The following is a 23,058-nucleotide window of genomic DNA, read 5'->3' on the forward strand; positions in this document are numbered from 1 at the left end:
AGAGAGGAGAGACTATGTGAGGGAGAGAGAGGAGAGAGTGTGTGAGGGAGAGAGAGGAGAGAGTGTGTGAGGGAGAGAGAGAGAGTGTGAGAGGGAGAGAGAGAGAGGAGAGACTGTGTGAGAGGGAGAGAGAGAGAGGAGAGAGTGTGTGAGGGAGAGAGAGAGGAGATACTGTGTGAGGGAGAGAGAGAGAGGAGAGACTGTGTGAGGGAGAGAGAGGAGAGTGTGTGAGAGGGAGAGAGAGGAGAGACTATGTGAGGGAGAGAGAGGAGAGTGTGTGTGAGGGAGAGAGAGGAGAGACTATGTGAGGGAGAGAGAGGAGAGAGTGTGTGAGGGAGAGAGAGGAGAGTGTGTGAGGGAGAAAGAGGAGAGAGTGTGTGAGGGAGAGAGAGGAGAGTGTGTGTGAGGGAGAGAGAGGAGAGACTATGTGAGGGAGAGAGAGGAGAGAGTGTGTGAGGGAGAGAGAGGAGAGTGTGTGTGAGGGAGAGAGAGAGAGGAGAGACTGTGAGGCTTCATTATAAAAAAAACTAAAGAAATTAAAGATTAAGTAATAATAATCTCTGCTATTAGTCAGCCTTGGACCCTGGCTATCCCTTCAGATAGTTGCTTCCAGTTTCACCAAAGACAAGCAGTTAATCAACCATACAATACTAAGAGAAAAAGAGAGTGAGTAATGTGTTTGGCTCTTTTGAAATAGGTCTCAATCACACATACACACAATTTGTTCCTAGACATGACCAAACCCAGACATGAATAAGGAGAGGGAATAAGCCTGAGGTAAATCAAAACAGAAAAAGATTTACTTGCAGCCCTGTCATGAGGGTTTACTTCCCCAAATAAATCAGCTCTTTAAAAAAGAAGGTCCCAGGTGCTCTCTTGTGTCATTAAATGAAAATATTTCACCGACCGTACACACAACTGAACATTTTTTGTCTGGAGCAAAGTGATGGAAAAAACACGTTAAGCATCTTTAGAGAAACGGTAGTCTGAATCAGAAGCTTTGGTAATGATGTGATTATTTCCTTTTTAATGTTTCCAATCAAGTATTTACATAGCCCATTGCCTTCGTCACATTAGAGGGCACGGCTCAGGAAACAGGCTGGTTCAAACCTTACAGTCTATGGTTCAAACTATCCGATCTGTGTCGCTTGAATTAAGAGGCTGAGGATCAGGACAAGTCACTTCAGAGTCTACAACAAAATACAATCTGCAGCATGCAATACAAAGATGCCAAGGACAAATTGTAATAATGTACTCATTCCATTCCACAACAACAACATCTGGAATCACAAGATCACAGAGTCAACAGCAGGTTAAATGCATGTTATGAACCGTGCACATTTTATAAGCCTTTATTTGAGCTGACGATAACGAAGGCAACAGTGGGAGTCAGGCACTTCACGACAAGATTTGAGATGTTAACCAATCATTTTAAGATCAATGACATGCAGCTGCATGATGGATGGACTCAAGAGGGTAAATGCTTATCAAATATATACGGCTAATGAAGTATGTGTTTAAGGGTTGCCACTTTTATCCAGATGGGAACATGCATTCAGATGTGGGGATGGTTTTCATATTGGAACTGTAATGACCCGTTTCCTGTCAATGAGCTCAGCAGACTGAGAAGTAGTGATTTAGTAAAGAGACACCAGAAAATTAAGCGTCATCTTGACCTTGTTCATGCCTAAAAAATGAAAAAAGTTTGAAGAGGAGTTTATCAAAGAAGCTTTAAGATATGAAAGTGTAAATGTGAAATAACAGGGAGAGCATTCCTGCACAGTACATGTTAAATTCTGGGAGGATCAGACCATACTCAACAATATCTAATAAATATCTTAATAAATGTTTGTGATTGACATTACATAAGGAGGCTAGTAGACGTGTCAAATTATACATTTGCATTGGCCGTATCACAAAAGCTAAATGTCATTCTGTGAAACATCCCTTAGGGAGAAAATAGATACTCATATGCATATTACACTCTTTTTTCCTATGCTGTGCCCTTCAAACATCTTCCCTTCGTGTGTCAGATTGCAGCGCTGCAGGCTGCATATTCCCCCCTGGCAAGCCAAACCAAACATCCAGCCATTTCCGCACGGTTTGAGTTTATCTGCCTGAGAGCAGACATTTCCACCACAACACCAAGCTGTGAGTAAACCAGGGTCATGTGTTGTTGCATTTTGTTTTAACCAACCTACAAGAGCAGATGGAGAGGATTTATGGCATGGACAAAAGTGACAACATTTAAGTCTATTGTTGAATCTCAGTTACTTTCCTGTAATTGTTTGTTTTTTCACGATGTACTTAGATTTGACTAAACAAGCAGCGACATATATAGAAGCACAAAAACTGTGCAAAATGAAATCATGTTAACTTAAATACACCAACATTTATGAAACAAGAAATGACATATTTATACAGCACAACCCATTAAAGTAACAAAGAAAGTACATCAATCAAAGCCTGCCCATCACTCAGCATCATCCGTCAAACCACAATGCCTCCACAGTAAACACCATTAAGGAAACCGAGAAGCCGGTCACCCTTAGCCCTTCTGGAGCTTCCTAAGCCCTCCTCTGTCACTTTACTGACACAGAGTTGACCTCAGGTAACCTCAGATGACCTCTCACTTAGACCACTGATGGATGTTGTAACAGATATTTCCTTCATTGTCTTAGCAGGTCAGAACATTTAGTGCAGACCTCTTCAGAGAGCTTCAGCTTATCAAACAGCTCAGTTTGGTGTGAGTCTGCTGAATGCAAACGATGGTGAGTGAAACAGTTTATTGGGCCCTAAATCTAGTCTTAAATGAAAATAAATTAATTAAAGAATTCAATGTGGTTTTTAACTCCAGAAAAGAAAAACCCAATTACTTGTGGTCATGCTGAAAATCAAATGTCAAAATGAGACCGTCTTCTCTGAGTTATAATTCAAAATTTAGCACTCAGATTCAGGTTCATGTTCCTTTATTTGTAACCGTAGATAAATTTGATTGCCGGGAGAGTCACTTAATACAACACACACAATACATAAAACATACAAAGTACAAATGTCCCTCAATACAAGGCCCTCATGATATTACAACATACCACATCAAGCAGCAAAGAGGAAACACATGATACACAGCACATCCAAAAACATAGTTGTGTTATAGGTGGAAGATATGTTTTGTTGTATGTAAAGTCACACCCAATCATTTACTTTGCTAATAGATGGTCAATAGAACTGCTCGTCTGGAAGCTGTGTCAGGATCTGCTCCCAAACGGAGTGGATTTTTCCGCAGCCCATGGCACACCCTTTCACAAGGTGTCACGATAATCAGACCAACACATTTCCCATAACTCTTTCGACAAACAGACTAATTAAAGGGAACAGGTAACTAGGTCGTCTTTTATATTAGACAGCTAATAATTATACCAGTGGTTCAAGCATGTACAACCGTGACCTTTAGTAGCAGTATTCACAAGTTATTACACCGTCAGAAGTTGGTAATAGGATCAGATGCGTGCTAGATTCTATGATATCGTCACCATCAGGGTGATCACAACACATGGTATGGAGGATATTTCTTAAAGGACTCAAAAGGTCCAAGCCTCTGAGACACACTGTCATATTAAAGATAAACACAAGCATTGAAGTCGTAACTTTCTTTGGTTGAAAGTTTCAAACCTGTGTCACCTCTGATGACAGGTACGTTCAATCTGACAACTGTGTGCAACAGGGTTTGAGTGTCTTCTTTGGTCAGTGTGAAAAAGGTTTATCCAAGCTGCAGTGATGTGTAAATACACCCCCGCCATGTTCAAAATGCATGAAGCATTCCTACAATTTTACAGACAACACAGTGTTCAACAACCCAGTGTTTCCATTTAAATAAATAGAATGCTTTGTTGTGTAACGCGTGTGCTCTTTTGGCTCTACAAAGACCCATCAGTGATGTCACTGTGTCCTGGAGTACACCTGTACATCTCTGCAGCTACAGTAGGTGAGGTGTTGAACTGCTGGATGAATGCTTAAACAAGATTTTCAAGTGTAGTAGTGGACCATCACAAAAGAAGTGTCTGCATGAAGTCAAAGGATCAGAGTTTGAGGACAGGGGACTGACCTCTGCAGATGAGTCCGTCCTGGATGATGGTCTGTTTGCAGACGCCGCAGTGCTTCGCCTTCTTGAAAGTCTTCACCCGGAACGTGTGGGAATGAAGAGCCTCCAACTCCTCCGGCTGCACAGAAACAACAAAAGAGATGAAATGTTATTATTTAAAATGTGGTCAACTGACAGGACTACTATGAGCCCAGGTGGTGTGAGTCATTTTGGACTTATTCATTTTTTTTTTTTTATCTGGATTCTTCTGCAATAGAGAGAACAATCAGACTGTAAAAAGACTGCGCTGACTTTAAAAATAAATGTTTAAAAACCCCCGAGAATAGTAAATCAATTCCTTGCGGAGGTTTGAGGGGCTTTCTTTGGCTGAACAAAAACTAGAAAAGGGAACACATTCTCATGTCTGTGTTTTTTTTTCATTCTGTCTTTCACCCCCTTCCTCCCTCCCAACTTTTGTCCGGTTGTCTCATTTCTCTCCTTGCAGGTGTGTTATGCAACTGTGGAGAAACTCTGGCACTGCTCCCCCCGTGTCTGTCTGCAGCCCGCTGTGTTTCCTTCTCCTGTATACCATCTTACACCCCCCGCCGTCTCTTTTCCTGTCTACTTTGTAAACTTGCCATTCAGCAGTGTTGGAGGGCACACACAAAAGTCAAGCTTGGACCGTTTCCTGCGGTGTCTTTTGGAGAACCCTGCATCGTATTTCCATTTGCCCCCTAATGACCGACCACAGGGAAACGTGACATCATTTCTGTGCTCTGTTTGTTCAGCTGGTTCACGTTTTTGCTTGGAGAGACAGCCATATGAGAATAGTGGTCCAATGAATCCAGACAACCTCATCAAATGTTTAGTTATTATGTCATTAAAGGACTTAGCCACAACAGTTTTTTATTTTGCATCAGAAACAGTGGAAATGCATTTCATCTAACCATCAATAAACCAGTTGATATGGTTGGTGTTAAAAGATAAAGATTAGAAATGGAAATGGTCGCTTTGGGTTCGACTTTGACAGTTAAAGAATATACAGTACAATCATTACATATTAACACTGAAAAGACTTCAATGCCTATAAGAAATATGTTTTACACTGGGATCAAAGAGGCAGGAAGTGCCAGTTAAGCGTGGCGTCCTTTCATGAGGCTTCCATTAAGCGTGTGTGCTCGCTGGACAGGGCTGAGAGTGGCCATGTGGTTGGCATATTGTGGGACTTCGCACAGGAATTTTCATCTGGGGGGGGACCATATAATCTCAAAGCATGGTGAAGAATATATAGCAGCTTCCTTTCTGAAATAATTCCCAGACGACTAACCACAGTAACCTTATAACCACTAATAATATCCTCTTTGTTTTGTCTTCCCGTCAGTCTTAGGAGGCAACGTGTTGGAAAAAGGGATAAGGGCGTGCAATCCCAGCACAAATTCAACACTTAAATGATAAACCAGACTGAGTACATGTCAGACTCTCATCACTGCTCAATAGACGGACTGTCCTCTCTCCTGTTATTAGCGGAGGGAACTGACTTAGCAGAAAGAGAGGAAAGCCCCTCGTCTGTTTCCCATGATGCCTTACTTACAGGTAGGGCGGGACGCTGTTAACAGCCTTTGTTCTGAGATGTTCATACAGGTCCAGATGTAAAAGAAGCAGTGTCATTATTACATTTTACTCTGCATATCATTACAGTGTATTTCTAGAGCTATAAAAGAATACTAGTCATGGGGGTTATTACCAAGCCTGAGAAACAGATGTATAGTGTGTTCTCTTGAGAAGTGGAAGGAGAAGGTATTGTTAGCATGTGGTTGGAAAAAATTATTTTAAACAGAAAGCCTAAATTACAGGTGAGTCATGGACATGCAAAGGCACTGCTACACTAAACCAGTGGTTCTCAACTTGTCTACCCCCAGGACCCTCCCTTCAAATCCATAATGAGAAATCCAACATTTCTGATATTTGTCAACCAATCAGGTTTATTTAACAAAAGATATGTTTAATAAATCTTTACAACAAACCTTTTCTTTGAAAAACATTGATCGTGTTGTTTTTATAATGTAAACTGATCCTCAAAATTGATTGTTCCCTACAACTCAGGAGTTCATTGTAATGTTCACAAACTCAAACAGACTTACACTAACCGTGGTGTTTATCAAGCTCTCTGTGACGGTTCAGTGTTTGCATTTCAGAGCCACATGGCAACAGCGGGACAGCCGACCCTTCATTCCATCTCCTGGCTACGCCTTTCCACAACGTAACATGATTAGCTTAATCTCATTAGGCCGAGATAATGACCATGGCTGTGCAGGACGCGCTATGTTGGCAAGGGGGCTTTTTTTATGAAGGGGGGCTGGAGGGCTCTGCCTGGCATCCACGCATAGTGTTTACCAAGGCGCCGCCTTGCCAGAGCTCCGGCTGGCATCTGTTTGGTTGGAAATCGGGATATGGAGTCGAGGGGATTGGGCAGGGGTGATAAGTCGGCTTAAGGGAACTCTGGTGTTATATGGTGTTTGGAGATGATCGTGTGTCAATCCATCAATCTGTATTTGTGTTTTTTAACAAGAGAAACTTCAAATATTCCGTTAATCTGACACCAGGCTTTTTGGAAACTGATACCTCTGAAAAAAAGACAGCACACAAGCTGTGTTTTGACCAGAAAACAATCCTCTCGCTTCACTTTCTGACTGTTCGGGATTCAGCTGTCAACATGAAAGGAGTCACAACTGTCAGCAGAAAGAATATAACTCGGCCGCAGGCAGGTGTTCAGGGAACTCCCTCAATAATCACTTCTGTCAGAGTGTCTATTCTCTAACCACATCACCCAAAACAGTCATTAAGTCCTCAGAAATGGAAGCGTGGGTCTGCAATGATGTCATCTGTTGTGGATGTATTCACCCCATATATTTAGGAAAGGACGTGAACAAACGGCATGCTTCTGTTGTATTATTGTTTGCCTCGTGATTCCAAGTTGGTTGTGTAAATAACATTTTAAAAAAGGACTACAAGTCAAGAGGAAAACGTGCCTTGGCTGTCTTTTTGTGTCACATGTGGCAGCGTGAACTTCAACCAAAAAAAAGACAGGTGACTGAAATTTCAGAAATAGGATTACTGGATTGTATGTTTCTCTGTATTGTCTAATGATTAATGCATGAAAAACATTTTCCAAATTCCTCAACAAATTACCTCTGCAGCTTGGGGTGTAGCACTTTTTAATCTGTTGCCATGGCAACGGCAATGTTTTTCCACTGAAGGTCCATTTTACAGTCTTCCAAAACCTCCCTGTACCTACGTATGGTACCTACCAACTTAATCACTTTAGATTTAAAAACAAAAATGCTACAGTGTAGTAATCTAATTAAAGTAAGTTCACATGTTCTTATTGTCTATTTGAAGGCAAAAAAAACATGCTGTCACATCCAGGTCTGCCCTCCAATGAAAGGTAAACATATTACTCATTTTTCATCTCTTGTGCACAAAATCCTTAAAACTGAGATTAAACTCCCAGCACATTCTATGGTTCATTTCATTTTGTCATATTTTCTGCAAAAGGGGGAAAACCAATCACATCAACCAGCCTCACACTCAACAACCACAGCAGATTCCCAGAGATTCAACTTTTTATCTCACCTCTGGTTTCGTCTCTCCCTCTCATACACCAGGTGCCAAACATTTTGCTCTCTTTTCAACAGTTTAAAAAGTCTGTATGACAAAAGGCATCACTTTAAAAGCCATATGGCGCCAGCAATGTAAATTATACCGGGCTTAAACTTAACTAAAGCTTTAACCCTCTGCCTCTTGCACTCAGTCACACACACACACACCTATACACTACTGTGTTAAACAGGCAGAATGTCTCAATCTAGGAGTCTATTCAGCCGCCTCTTTGACCGTTCTTGAGCCTTCTCACACTCTCACAGCTTCGAGTCATTCACACACCAGGCTTATCCTGCAGGACGGATACTGGAAAGGAGGGGGGGTGGGGTCTCCAGACATTGCTGGTATTCCACTTGTCTTGTTTACACACATTCGTCACGCTCTTATTTCCAGGTTTAGAGTGGGCGCAACAAGGTTTGAGGGGTGTAATGTGCATGTGGATACTCAAAGTGAAATTCCTTCTACTTAAAGAGTTTAATTCCCAATATAACTGGAGTGGTTTAAAAATCCAACACATCCTTCTTTTCAAAAGCCGAACAAAGGACAGATCTCCCCAGCAGCCTGTCTGTTTGCGTCCTTTTGGCCTCACTAGAAATCCAGACTCCACTCGTTTAACCTCAACATGCTACGTAAACACGGCGCACAGCAATATAGCGGGACGCTCCCTTTTGTGAGTTCTTAATTGTTTCCCATCATTAGCAATGCACCCGGCACTCGGACTCTGTTTGTTGTTTGGGGGGTTGGTTTGGGTATATGGGAGACGTTGGGGGAGATATGGGTGACAGGGAGATGTATGGGGGTGGGGAACACACAATTAAAGAGTTAAATGCAGCCCCATCAGTATGTTCAGAGATTATTTTCTGTTTCTAGGTGCTGCAGGACCATGCAAATGGACCCAGTCCTTCTTATTCGCATCACACGCCAGGCTCTCAAATGGGCCACAAAGGAAGGAAATGGTTTCAGACAGGCAACCGGGACCCCCGAAAGCCAGGGTCAGGGTGTACACATACCCCCCTCAGCTCAGGCACTGCAGCTCCTGGGAACAGACCCCCGTTCCCTTAGAGACCCCGCATAATCTCCTGCCTCACACTCATTAGCACACACGGGCAAAACAGGAACTCTGCTGCTTAAAAATGTGCAAACACACACACACCATGGATGAACACACGCATACATCAACACACACACTCACACACAAACAAATGCCCAACCATCTTTTACATAATTACCATTACCTGACACTTAACACTTTTTCATGTGTGAAAAGGCTTTAAAGATTCTCCAAGTACTAGTATACCCTGCACCAATCACTATATATTCAAATAAATCCTTAAAAAAGGTGTGTAATGACCTGCACACAGTGGTGTGTGTTTGGGTTGAGCCACTTGCTGCAGTTTCTCCCAATTACCAGGGACATTTTTGCCCTGTCATTTTTAATTTCACTGGAATTTAAGGAACTCTCAGGGGAGGTAAATAATTATGCTACCTAAGCTGAAGCCCTGACCTCTACACTTTTTTTTTTAACAGTGATGTTTTCAACAAACAGTCCAGATACCTCCAGCAATACTTCTCACAACCTAAAGCTATATTGATTGATTTGTACAATCCATGCAGAACACGCTCTAAACACAGCACAGAAATATTAACACTTTGTTAATGCAGAGAATCTCTCAGCAAACTTCCTGCACTCACAGAGAGTCATTAGCCTTGCTGTGCGGTCAAGCCTCTGGCCACTTGATGAATCAAAGCCTGTGAATTCTTCTTTTACTGTTTTTGTCTTCACCAGATCCTTCCTGAGGGGAACAGTTGGCTAGTGGAAATGTAACTACATGAGGAATCTTTGTCGAAACACATTTCATTTGATCCATTGCATATTAAACAACTCTTTAGATCTCAGTTCTGTTCCCTGTGGTATCCCCTTTGGCCAAAAAAAGTCATTATTGGTGTGTTGTTGATCAAAATTATATCATTACACTTGCAATCTCACTTTTTACTGTTTCTTCATCAGCTGCACTTGTTTCTGAAGCATAATTGTCATCATATTTTTCTGATTGTTGGCAGAGATCTGAGTTATCAATACACTGCTTCTGCTCACTTTCTCACTGATGAGCCGGCAGTGATGTAGACTAAGCACAAGATGCCAGGGCTTCATCAGTTGAGGCTTAATCAGCATTGTGTCAACTTCTTTGCTAAAAGATTTATGTCAAGAGCGGTGCCGGTACCTTAGTGGTTGGTGCACAGACCACATGGACAGAGACTGTAGTTCTCTAAGCAGGTGGCTCAGGTTTAAATTGGCCCTGTGGCTCCTTTCCCACATGTCATTCCCCACTCTCTCCCTCTCCCTCATTTATGAAACTATCCACAAGATGTGTCATAACAAATATTATTTACTAAAAATCTCATAGTATTAACTTGTTTTTACCTGCACCTGCAAAATTGACTGTCCACTATTGACAGCATTGAGCAGTGTGCTTAGAGGAAGGTGCAGCTCTTTCCAGAACATATATCTAATAATCCTTGGCTAATATGTAACGTGCAGGTCAGGGAATCTGGTGCCAAAGGGAATACAATGACATATCAAGGAGAACATGAGGCTTCTAGGTTTTATTTTAAGGTGCACAGGAAGAATTGAGCTGGTGCCAATGTTAAGTCAGACAGGAGAACAGCCAGACGAGCAGACAGGAAAAGAAAGATGAACTACAGGCACAGACACAGAAGACAGCATCATATCCCACTGAGAAATATAGACATTCTTGAAAGTCACAAGCTGCAAGTTTTGGTGGTATGGTCAGAAAAGGACACATTAGGAATTTAGTGATTATCACAGATGTACTATTTTTTTTAAGTCTTGTATCTGTCAAATGTGGAGTATAAATTTCAGATAGCAGCGTTTATCTCTTGATTAATATGTTTTAGAACCAACTGTTAACATCTTCAGCGTGTGTTCGGTGATTCTGTAGTAATGGAGATAAATCGTTCCAGACTGCGCTCTGTGACAGACATTCCAGCTGAATAAGGTAACCATGAGGCTGTTTTTCTCCTTCACTTTAGAACTCAAAATTATTACCTCAGCTGCTTTAGAGTGTGACTCATGCAGAGAATTACGTAGACACACACACAAACTGATTTGACCTTCGATACACTGGCATTCACTTTCAGCACTTCATGCATTACCTCATATGCACATGTAACCATGTTTGCACATGGTCTGTGGACATGTATACATAACAGTGATATAAATCTCTGTTTGGAAACAGTATCCCTGACCAGAGGGGAGGAAGGAAAATGTCATCTATAAAGGGAGGCCATTGATTTAACTCGTCACCTGTATGGCCACTTTTCATCCAATAAAGAGACTTAACATTGGACAAAAGTGGTGAAGCAAGCAACCAAGAATTTTGTCCTTCAGGCTTCTTTAGTTATTTATTAAAGTCAGGTAACACGGTGGAGCTTTTTTTCTGAGTGCACATTTTGTTTGTCTTGTGCATGTGCATGGTGCAGGTGCACTTGGGTAGAACAATACACAGTGTGCCAATGATTTACAATATCATGATGATCTACAAGTGGCAGTATGCCAAAGAGCACACGACGCACCAGCAAAGAAGGAACTGAGGAGAGAATAGATGATGCTGGAGATGCCGCTTATGGACTCGTAAAATTAAACCTTGTTGTTTGCTTGCTTGTAAGCAAACAGCCAATTGGTACGTGTCTACCCCACTCTCTCCTCCAGTATTTCCCTTTTCTCTTCAGCTGTCCAATCAAAAAAAGACAAAATGCAAGAAAATAACCCCGAAAGAAAGAATGCAATAATTAGAAGTGAACATCAGTGAGGTTTTTCTTAATCTAACTGATTTGGAAACACCATATTTATGTAAAATGTTACTTGTGGAACAGATTTGAATACGTAAACTGGGTCAGACAGGGACCCCAAGACAGACAGACAACAACACAATAAGATGAGTAAATATAGAGACAGACACTGACACCAGGCAAGTCTGGCCTCCCTCTCTGTGTCACAGTGATTTCCTACAGTCTGAGAGAAGTCATTGTATAGCATACACACATACACACAAGACGGCACTACATCATCGCCCCCACCAATGAGAGGCCATTGTTCATCTTGCTGGAGCCAGAAGACTGAATGAGACCCCTCCAGTCGACTGGGTTAATCAGCCAACGAGCACGCCGCCGTCTCTCATATGGGACACCATATGCATGGATGGACATTTCAATAAGACGCACTGGGGTGACCGTTACATGTCTCCATCTGGGACTGTGTGTGCATGTGACTCAGCAAGTGTGTCAAGCAAAGCAAGCAAAGACTAAATCTGAGCGTTCGTGATTTTTGCAAACAAACCTTCCAGGATCCTCTCACACACACACACACACACACACACACACACACACACACACACACACACACACACACAACCCTCCCCCCTCCCACTTTGCATGTTCGCTTTTCACAAGGCAGTTATTCTTCTTCTTCCCAAGCTAAACAGGACCAAGCAAGAGCCAACCGACCTTTAGACCTATATCCACTTCTCTTCTTCCCCTCTGCCTGACCTTTCCCCCCCACACACTGCCGTCATCTAATCAAGACTTTCCCCGACTTCCTGCTGTGAATCCAACTCATCCTCCACATCTCCTGTTCATCCACTTTTTCCCACAAACACACACTCCCACCAATACCTTACTTCTCTCTTACGTTTGTGATCGTGTCATTATAAAGGAGCCGAATAGTTTCTCTGCGTGTTTGCTTTGGAGCTGCATGACAAGAATGAGGAGGTTGTCACTTTTCACTTGAAATCGTTGTTGTGATCAGTTTGCATTTGTAGCGCTTTGTTTGATGATGCATCATATACTGTAGTAAAAGGAGGGTTGTTGTTTTTTTCAAAACACTTTACTTACACAAACACACACACACACACACACACACACACACACACACACACACACACACACACACACAGCCCCTGGAGACTCAAAGAAAAGGGGATTTAGAACTGCTTAGAATTCTGAAAAGTTACTGCTGCTGTGCAATTAGCATTTAAGAGAATTAAAACTTTATGTATTGATGTGATTTTAATAAATAAAATGGTTTAAGTGAAATAATATTATGATATAATATAATTATTGTGATCATAACATACAAATAGGTCAACAGATTAAATATAAACACTAAACAAGAGACAGTAGATCAACAGAAGATCTCCTGCTGACAGGCGAGATTATTGACAAGATACTAATAATAAGAAAGTGAACCCACAAGGACAAGTGTAGACAAAGAACATGGGGTGGGGGGTGGGGGGGGGGTCAATGTAAAATTTCACTTAAGATTCAGGCTGCGATGTTTTGCAATATTCTGCAGGTCTCCAAAAGATGGATGAGATATTGTTTGCTCAGCTTTCACATTAATAGTACACAGGGGTCTTTTGACATAGGACATAAACCATGACAATCAGAAAAGAGAACAAATTATAATGCAGACACCATGCAGTAGTAGGTATGTACTACAGATCCCATAAGGAGACATGGGCAGAAAAAAAAGAAAAATAAGTTTATGGTGCACACCAGAAATGACCTCATCCTGCACAAGAAACTTTCTTGAGCTCACATTAAGTTTTACATGAACTCGAGAATATGCACTTGCACTATTTTCTCATGAGCACCAGAAAGTATCTTGTGTGCAGGGTTGTATTGTATTGTTTTAAAGCACTCTGCATAAAAATGCAATGAATATTCTGACACCTTTAATTTGAGTAAATCCAATCCAGTGTGTTTAGTGTGAGAAACACACCCTGTGTGATACATTATTTGTCATACATATAATTTTTAAGAATAAAAAACTGAAATATTGACGAGAACCAGAAAGCGATCTCTCTCTTTCTGTTCTGTTCTCTTCTGTTGTGTGCATCAAAAAAGTAACTTTGAATTTTACAGTTTCGCACTTTACATTCTGCAGACAAAATGGAACTGCAGTAAGTCACTCTGACTTCAGTGGAAATCTACATACTAAGATGCAAGAGAAAGTTTCTCGCCACCCATGAATTAGTGTAAACCTATGAATCATATCCCGAACAAAAAAGACACTGAGCCAACAAGAAACAGCAAGATAAAGTGAGCACTGGCTTTGAAAAACAAGAGAAGCTTTCACCACAGGCTTTGTTCCTTCAGCAAACACAAACGCCTACACCACTGTTTTCTCCTGATCCACATATTTCTGTCCAACCCTTTTCTCTCCATCACATCTGATACTAATTAGATATTATCTCTGCAAGTCTAAACATTGTCTTTATCTGCATCTTTCCCTGTTTTTAATTACTTCAATGTCATGAGCCTATTTTTTTTTTTTTTTTTTTTACCTCAGCCCAACTCTGCAAATTTTCCCAGATAGCAGCTCTGCATGCATTTATGTAGTGACTTATAGATCAACTCTAGATGACAAATGCAGAACAGATAAAAAGTGATTCAACGTGGAGTAAGCCTGGTTCCAATTAAGAGTTTTTCTCCTTGATGACATGTAACAATGCATCCCAGCAAGTGAAGGAGGAAGCCTCTGGGAATCCCCTAATTGTGAGCACTCTGTTGCAGAACAAGTGCAGCGGGCAACAATTCACAGAAAAGCAGACAGAAGAAAGGTCTCTCTTTTTTTTAACCTTCCTTCCTCCCTTTTCTTCCGCTCTCAGCTTCCCACTTTACCAAACGGCCTTACAATGAACGGTCACCTGCTTTTCATTTGGGGGGGAAAAAAAATGCACCCCAGGCATTCCTCAGTCTCTCCTTCCTCCCTCATCCCCTGCACCCCCCACCCCACACCCCACCACCAACCTCTGTTAACTCCACTCTCTACAAGCATTTCATCTCAGTGAGGTGGATCCCAGGGAGGAATACTCAGTCATCCAGAAGTGAAGAGGGAGAAAAATCCCAGGACTGAGGATTTGGTTCTCATTCAGATTTCAGAGAGGCACATGGGCTGATGAAGGACATTCATGGTCTTTTTGTTGAAGGTAATAATGACAATCAGCTCACAAAACAATAAATATAAGGAGTAACTACATGCCCAACATAATTTATCATGCTTTGGGATGTCTCAACTTTAATGCAGATTAAACACTAAATGGTTCAGAATTATTCAGTGTTGTCACGGTTACATGGCTGTGCTGAACTCATAGTACCTAAATAACTGAAGTGGTCTGACAGTGCCTACATTGGTAAGTTGTTACTCATGAATGCCATTTCTTAGTATAATAAACACCTGCAGAAACATTTTCTCAAAATAAGTCTCATAAGGGTGTGACATCACGTGAAAGCTATGAATAGAATCTTTGCAACCCAAGTTAAACGGAAAAGTAAGTCAATGAACCTCAATGGTCTATAAACAGATGAAACTGTCTTAAAAGAAATACAGAAATTGGACAGAAATAAACTTATAACATATTTATTCATGATAGTAATCGCATGAAAGTGGTCCACTTAAGTCCAGAGTAACTCACCAGGATAACATTTGTATTTGTCCACCTCTGTGGTTTCAGGTGTGTCTGATACTAATGACTGGATATTAGAACACTGCAGAGGTAAAATATGATGGTGGATATGCTAACATCTGCTAAAGATCAGCATGTGAATGTCATCATTGTGAGCTTGTTTTGCATTCTCATGTCAGCAGCGGTTCCAAAACACTTCTTCTTCCATTCTTGCAAATAAATAAAAGAAACAAAAAAACAGGATTCTCAAGTCATCTAACCTCTGACAGGTTGAAAAGGCAACCTCAACTGAAGGCAACTGCCTGCTCCCTTAAATACAGCTTTTTATTCTCCAGCCAAAGATCTCACTACAAATTAAATTCTACTATCAACCACATCTTTGCACTGTATGCACACATCTGTTCAGAGTTAAACTGAAGACAAATGAGGAGCCACATGACTGCTATGTGGCTAAACAAAAGATCTGCTAGCTCTGTTAGCTTTGTCTATCTTAACGCAGATGTCTAAACACATTAGTTGAAGTTTTCTTTGCACAAAAGCTCTTCATGTTCTGATCCATTCACTCCAGATGCACAAAAAACACCCAACTCTATGCAAGGTAGATAACTTAGGAGCTGTGGTACCAGTTTATGGATAAGTTCTGTGTTACCCCTCGTGCCCAATTGTCTCTGAAGAGACAAACAGCTTAAAATAGCTTCTGTTAACTATCCATAATAATCCACAAACAGTGATGAATAATGATAAGGCAGTGACTACAGCCTTCACCCTCTAATAACAGCTGAGTGTAAAATAACAGTGACACCTAGAGAAGGGACATGGTCGAATAAAAACACGGTAAAGATGCTCTTTTGATGTAATCCCTTAAAATTGTGTGACAAAAAACCGCGGATTGGAAACCTCTGCTTCCCCTCATCCTCCAATTTATCCCCGTTTTCAAAACAATGCTCCATGACAAATGGGACTTTACAGAGAACTTTACACCTATAGTACCAGGAGTGAGGCTAAGATGAAATTTCTGCCTCTGTGGAACTATCTCAGCTGGTGCAACAGCTTAAAAGTGACACACCGTAAACTCCAATTTAAATTAGAAATGACAATTAAACCAGGCTATGTTTGAATTTATTTGAATTTATGCATAGCAACGTTATGCATAACTTGTGCGTGCAAATGATGGTGTAAATAGAATGACATTCAGTGGCTGAACCTGACTGTAAATGATGTCACGCTGTTACAGAATTAAATTACGTTTAAAGTGGAGTTCTGCTAAATGAAATACTTCTTTATTATACCTTCCATTTTTCAAATCTGAAAAAAGACTTTTATGCGCTTTTATTGGGTGACCTCATCAGCTGAATCACCTCAGGGATATCAGATATAAAATATTAAAAAGCTTGCAGAGGTAGATGAAACAAACGGAGCCAAAACAAACTAGATTCAGCTTGTAAAAATTCCAACGTGATCTGCTTTGAACGAGGATGTTTCCAGCAATGCAGACTCTGAATCTTGTAATCTCCAACAGCTACACAACACAAACACGTCTCATAAAGCCACATTCCTCAAAGACAAAAGACTAAGCACTGGATTCTTACTGAAAAATGTGTGAGTAAATAACATCTTTACATTTTAATCATAGAAAGCTGAATCTAACTGCCAGGTTTAGTTGATATGTTCTGTGTCCTAAAGATGAAGGAGGTAGTTATACGCACGTCACGCAGTGTGCTTGCCTGTCTTCTTCCCAAGTCTACTTCTTAAGGCCCTGAAACACCAAGGAGATCGTCAGCCATCAGTTCTAGTTGGCTGTAGTCTTTGTGGTGTGTTCTAGTGCAACTTTTTGGCCAAGACAAGAGACGCCATTAAGTGACGCCACGCACTAGTTCTTTGCAGTCTGCTTTGTGTGTCAGGGCCTTTAGAGATCACATGATCACCTTTCGATAATAACTCTTCATACTTGTTGAATGTCTTCTTCTCTTAAGTTTAGCAGTTTGTTGTTTTGATGTTGTGACTCTGCCAAGCACTGCATATGCTAAATACACTCTTTATTATTGTAGTAACATAATTACAATGTCATTTCCCGGCCTGGAGTCAGATATGTGTTTTGAAATCTTAAAACAAATCCATATTAAGCAGCTCACAAGAGCAGCGTTTCATTTATTTTCAGTCAAAATCTTAAAATTGCCCAAGACAAGCGTTTTGTTTTAGGAAAACAGAGCTCTGAACTTTCTCTCACAGCGTTGTGATAAAGCAGCCTAAGATAATAAATTCTACATGTGGCAACGAGCCCTAAATAAAAGCAAGAGGGATTGTGTTTGCCAATAGGATTCAGTGACTTTAACAAGTTTAATCGAAGACAGCCAAAGTTCAGAGGAGCCAAATGCAAAGAAGAAACAGCACGTGGTCGCTATCGCACTGGGTTGGCAGAGACTCAGACACTTGGATAAGATTGATGAAAACCAAACCAGAAACTAAAATGAACTCTGGGAAGGATGAAGAGGACATGTTTGGAGGGATTTTGTTCATATGATTAGATCTAAAAGTTTCCTGAAGAGCTCGTCTTCTGTTCTCCCAAACACTGGATTCAAATCATTTCTGGATATTTTCCCAAAAAGACTCAAAGTAAAGAAAATTCAAACAACTCCTACAAATTACTTGAAGAAATTTTCTGACATTGCAAACTAAGTCAACTTTTTGGGTATCAGTTACAAGAATAATCAAATCAAAATCCTCAATAGTAATCCCCAAGGAGGTCCAAGCTCTGGCTGAAATATTCCCATATTTGTTTGACATGGGCCAAAAAACAAATTGGTTAAAAGTCAGATCAGTCAACTTTGTCCTGAAGATCTGAATGTGTGCTACCTTTTACCTTTGGGTATTCAAAAGTGTAAATCCCAATCCCTCCGGATAAACGCATAGGCTGCGCAGCAGGATGCTGTCAGCGCCACTTCCAATGAGCATTGTTTGGCCTCACACTTGAGTGCATTGGTGTCTGCAGGAGGTCTCAGATCACAGCCAGAGTTAGAGGTTATCATGGCATTAACAAGTTCTGGGGGCCTCTTCAGTGAGGACCCTCGACTGACAGATTGAGGAAATGGTGCCAAGTCAGAGCTCAGACAGTCTGGACTAACAGCTGGCACAATAAGAAATAAATACTACAGTGTTACGGGGAAAACTCAAAGCTCTGGATCTGAATCACAGCTTTATAATGACTACAATCTCAGATTCTGGCAGCAGGTTTAATAAAGTGACATGTTGTGGTTTGTTGCTGTGTAAAAACACTGTCTAAAATATATTTTACATCAGTTTGACTTGGCCGCTCTCTTCTGCTCTGGCAATGAAGAAGCACAAAGTTTGAGTCTACATGTACATGTAAGGAATGTTTGAGCTGATTATGACCAAGTTGCACCCATGAGATGTGAAGCATAGCTTTATAAGGCTGCTTGTACAGGCTTGATATCAAAACCTTGAGAGCCAGACGGTGGAATATTGAAGGCAACCAATTGTAATCAATCAATTTGCAAGGTGGGTGTGCTTCCTCCCTGGTTTCATTTGTGATGAAAACAAGGAAAGTTATGTGTAGAATGATTTTGTGTTGACGTCAGGCCTGGTTGTATGAAATGACTCAGGCTGCACCTGAGATTAAAGGGGGTGCAGCTGCAGTGATCGGAAACAGCAATTGAAAATAGCCTAGGTTTATATCCCTCATGTGATCCACGGTGAACAGGCAGGTCACCTGCACCTGTCATGATCATCGGATCATGGATGTTATAAAAAACAACCTGAGTCACTGTTGTCATTTGAAAGCCTTGATTACTTGTAAATAAATAAAAAAAATCTTTATTTTTTCAAATGAGGGTGCAATGCCACCTTTTGCACCCCTGGTAGAATCTGTACAACAAAGTAAACACAGATGATGGAATTGTTTTCTCTCATATTATTGTGGAGAAAACGTGAAGGTGATTTGTTTTGCAATGCTCTGGGCTCCAGTTCTGAGGGGTCAAGGGCCCCCTCACGGTGCTTCCTGTCGCCTTGTTAACTAATCTTAACCACAACCAGGTCCAAACACCTCACAGACTTTGAAGCAAAGTCTGAAACTAGTCCCCATAGTTGTTTAACTTTTTTTTTTTAAAGTGACCTCTGGCCTTAAGTGTTCCTCCAGGGACTAACAAGCTTTTCCCTTCAGTAAGGTCACCTGTATACATTTATCATCTCCAAGAACTAATTTTACTGCCGCAGTGAACTTGGAGAGGCTGACTAAATGTACACAATATATGGCAGAACAGGTAATAAACATGTTCAACTAATCGTACAAGGGCTGATTTTTACCCTTCGGAAAATTGAGATCAAATTGAAAAAGAATACATAAATAATTTGAAACCAACAATTTTCTGCCTCACATTTAAATTTGGTTTTGAACATGTAATTGTCACATACTTACACTAGAAACCAAATAGGACTGTTACATAAAATAAAAAGTACACAAAACATAATATCCATCTGATTTCAATGCACAGGGTGTCTCCTAAATTACAGAAATGTGACGCCTGCCTAAAATATGCAACTCTGGTGAAATCATTTCATCATAAGGTGCTGTTGTAGTTTCTTTGCATTGACCTCCCTGTAAAATATAGTATGGTATCATGTTCCATTGCTGATAGAGTTAAAGTGTGTGAAGGACAACCCATGAGACTAACAAGGGGTTTAAAGGGCAAGAACTTTTACTTTCTGGGGGGCAAAGTTAGTTAAAGCCCTAAAGAAACATGAGGTAATGTTGCTCTAAATTAGCCACAAACGTAGAAAGAAAGATAACACAGAGAAGATATACATACATGTTAATTATCAAAGTGAAGAATGTATGTCTCGCTCTTGCTTAATGCCTTTGAGAATAGTGTTGAGTCTAATCAGTATTTGCATTATTTAGCATCACTTGGACATTGAACAAAAGTCACAGGGATGGGGCTCCGATGGCCGAGTGTTTAGTTGACACACCTTATGTACAGAGGCCGTGGTCCTCGAAGCGAGCCACAGGTTAGTTAGAATCCAACATATAGCTACTTCTCATTACTCTTCATTCTGTCTTTCTCCAATTTCCAACTCTATCCACTTTCCTATCTTTACAATAAAGGCACAAAAAGCCCTAAAATTAATCTTATATACAAAAAGTAATAAACAGAGGGCAAATGAAAGCAGGTATAACAGGGAAAATCTTGTCTAAATTATGCAAAACCCCCTGATCATTGCCAACCAGTGCACTGCAAGACTTTTCTGTAAACCCCCTTCAGTGAAGACATTTTGGAAAGTATAGTGGGGATAAGCTAAATATTCTGAGGTTTGTAAGTCAATATTCTTGGATCATCGTGAAAAATTAGAAAACCAAAACCCAGTCAAATTTTGGAATCCTGATTCTCCCCCGAGGCAAAGCCAGAAGGCCACGCATGGGAGGTTTAAGGTCAATGTGCCCAGTGAAGCATGTACGAGGCTGGGGGTCTCCTTTGGAACTAAAGGGGTAGGTGGGAGGGGCAACACAAAGCTCAACAAGTCTCATAAATCAACTGAGCAAGGGTTAAACTTCCCTTATTGTCGTTCACAATTTTTCAACCAAGATCCAAAGAGCATCACCAAGATGAAACCATGAGTGTTATTGCGAAATTCCCGAGGAACGCCAAGCAGGAAAACAACTGCATGGCAAATCCATTATGGTGAAAAACATTGGGTCAACGTGAACCCAGATGTTACAACTGAAGAAATGTTGGTGTGTTTTTAAGGGGGCCCCCATGTGTGGAACTTTTTCAAACTCAAATCAGAGGTAATCTCAGGAACTTGGATAGGGGGGGGGGGGGGGGGGATCAAACCGGCAGCAGACCATGAGAGAGAGAAAAGAAGGGGTGTGAGAGAGGAGCCAAAAATCACAAAAGGAATGAACTTTTGCATTAGTACTGTTTTCAGAAGTTGGGGGTTCAGGTCACTTTGAAGCAACAGGCTTCAAATTTGTCCATTTTCAAGTCAAGACAACTACCAACCAATCACCCAACATTCCTGAGATGACACCATTTCCCAGAGCGATCCTTTTCGGACACAATTCTAAACCTAGATGTACTGAGTGTATGTTAATGGATATCGATCATCCTGAGGAGTTCTTTGAAGCCTGACAAGTCTGAAGGTCTAGCCGAGGGTCAATAACTGCATCAACACAACTGTTAGGCAGTGATCTAAAGCCAACAAAAGCACTGTGTTAGATAAGAGACACCGGGCCGTCCTTTTAATTATTGTTTGCTGCAAAAGACCTCAATTCTAAAATGCCAAGAGGATTCGCATCGACACTAAACTTTCTCTCAGCAATGGGCTTGTGGATGACATCCTGGTCTGTTCAGAGAAACCTGATAAAACTCTCCCTAAAACCCTTTTTTTGGCAATCATCAATTATTCACGATGTTTGGTGGACGAGACGCTCTCTCCCGAAGGTCTTCTTTCAAGGCCTCTAGCACCATCCGTGCTCACTTTGCCCTCTGATCTTGATCACAGCATCATCTGTTCATTTCCTTTGTCCTTCAAGTCATCCCTGTCATTTCCGATATTTCTCTGAGCATTTTCTTTCTGCTTCTCTTCTAGAAAAAAAACTGCCTTTATCCTGGAAAATCCAGCTCTGACAAGAGGAAAGCCTCTCCCATTTGAGGCCGGCCTGAGGAATAGCTCCTTGTCAAGTTCATGGGGATGGTCTGTTTCCTGCATCTGCACTTACTCTTTCACTCTCAAATGCTCCTTCTCTCTCTACCTATATCTCTGTCTTCCACTTCTCTGTCGTCCGTAACAGTTTTTGCAGCTGTAGTCACTTTTCCAGCTGCCAGAGAGTAAGTCTGCGTTGTACAATGAAAACCCCGATCAGTCTAGAGGACAGTGCTGCAATAGATCATAGAGGAAAAGTACTATTTGAGCATTTCACAAATTCAAATTCTTCCAAATCTCCAAGCAGCTTTTGTAACGACTTGTTTTTTCTTTTGCTTACAATGAAAAGTACTTTCTCAGAGAACTATACCTTAATCTTCATCTAGTAGAAGAACGTACAGTATACCAAAATGTTTCTAGCATAGGGTTCATTCTGATTATGATGAAAAGCACTTTCTCCAAAGAAAAAGCACCTTAACCACAATCTGCTAATATATGATGTACTTAAACACCTAAAAACTTCTGGCAAATGTTTATATTTCGAGACTCTCATCTCCCCAATGATTGAACCCCAATCCTTTAGATTGAAGGGTAGTCCAATACCTTGGTGTTTCTGGCAAAAATAAATATTTTAAGTATTTTTTAGAGAAAGGTACCTGAACCCCAATGTGTTAAAAAATGTGATGCACTTAAGTACCTAATAAGCTTCCTCAGCGATTATATTGAAACCACTTTCATCTAAACCTTATAGTTTGGAAAATAGTATATCTTGGATACTTTAAAGTTTCTGGCAAAGGTCCTTTTTTTTTGCAGACATTTTCAGGAAAGGGTACCTTAACCCCCAGTCCTTAGAGTACGAGGAAACACATCTGCAGACATTTCTGGCAAAGGCCCAGCTTCTCATAAGAATGAAAAGCACTTTCTCAAAGTTGGGTACCTCAAATAAGGTTTATTTAAATACCTGAACGTTTCTGACAAATGTTCATCTTTTGAATACGATTAATATTTATTTCTCAGAAAATGGGTTAACCCTGATTATGGCTGACCAACAGTTTTGCAAAGGTTCATCTTTTGTTTGCAGAGACTCACTTTTTCTTTTTTACCTATCTATTGAAATGTGGAATTTCTCAAAAAACTTGAGACTGGCAAAGGTTCATCTTTTGTTTGCAATGA

At 40.8% G+C, this 23,058-nt stretch overlaps 1 protein-coding gene across 11 annotated transcripts in view; it reads right to left on the bottom strand.

Annotated features, from left to right (window-relative positions):
- The window catches only part of tns1b (tensin 1b), a 176,601-nt gene that overhangs the window by 122,333 nt on the left and 31,210 nt on the right, over window positions 1–23,058 (bottom strand). For all 11 annotated transcript variants that reach the window (XM_065962511.1, XM_065962501.1, XM_065962503.1 and 8 more), the window contains exon 2: window positions 4,106–4,220. In XM_065962511.1, the coding sequence (XP_065818583.1) occupies window positions 4,106–4,220 (115 nt within the window). The remainder of the gene's footprint in view (window positions 1–4,105; window positions 4,221–23,058) is intronic.

This window comes from Labrus bergylta, chromosome 13, assembly GCF_963930695.1.
Source record: "Labrus bergylta chromosome 13, fLabBer1.1, whole genome shotgun sequence".
Taxonomy (NCBI): Eukaryota; Metazoa; Chordata; class Actinopteri; order Labriformes; family Labridae; genus Labrus; species Labrus bergylta.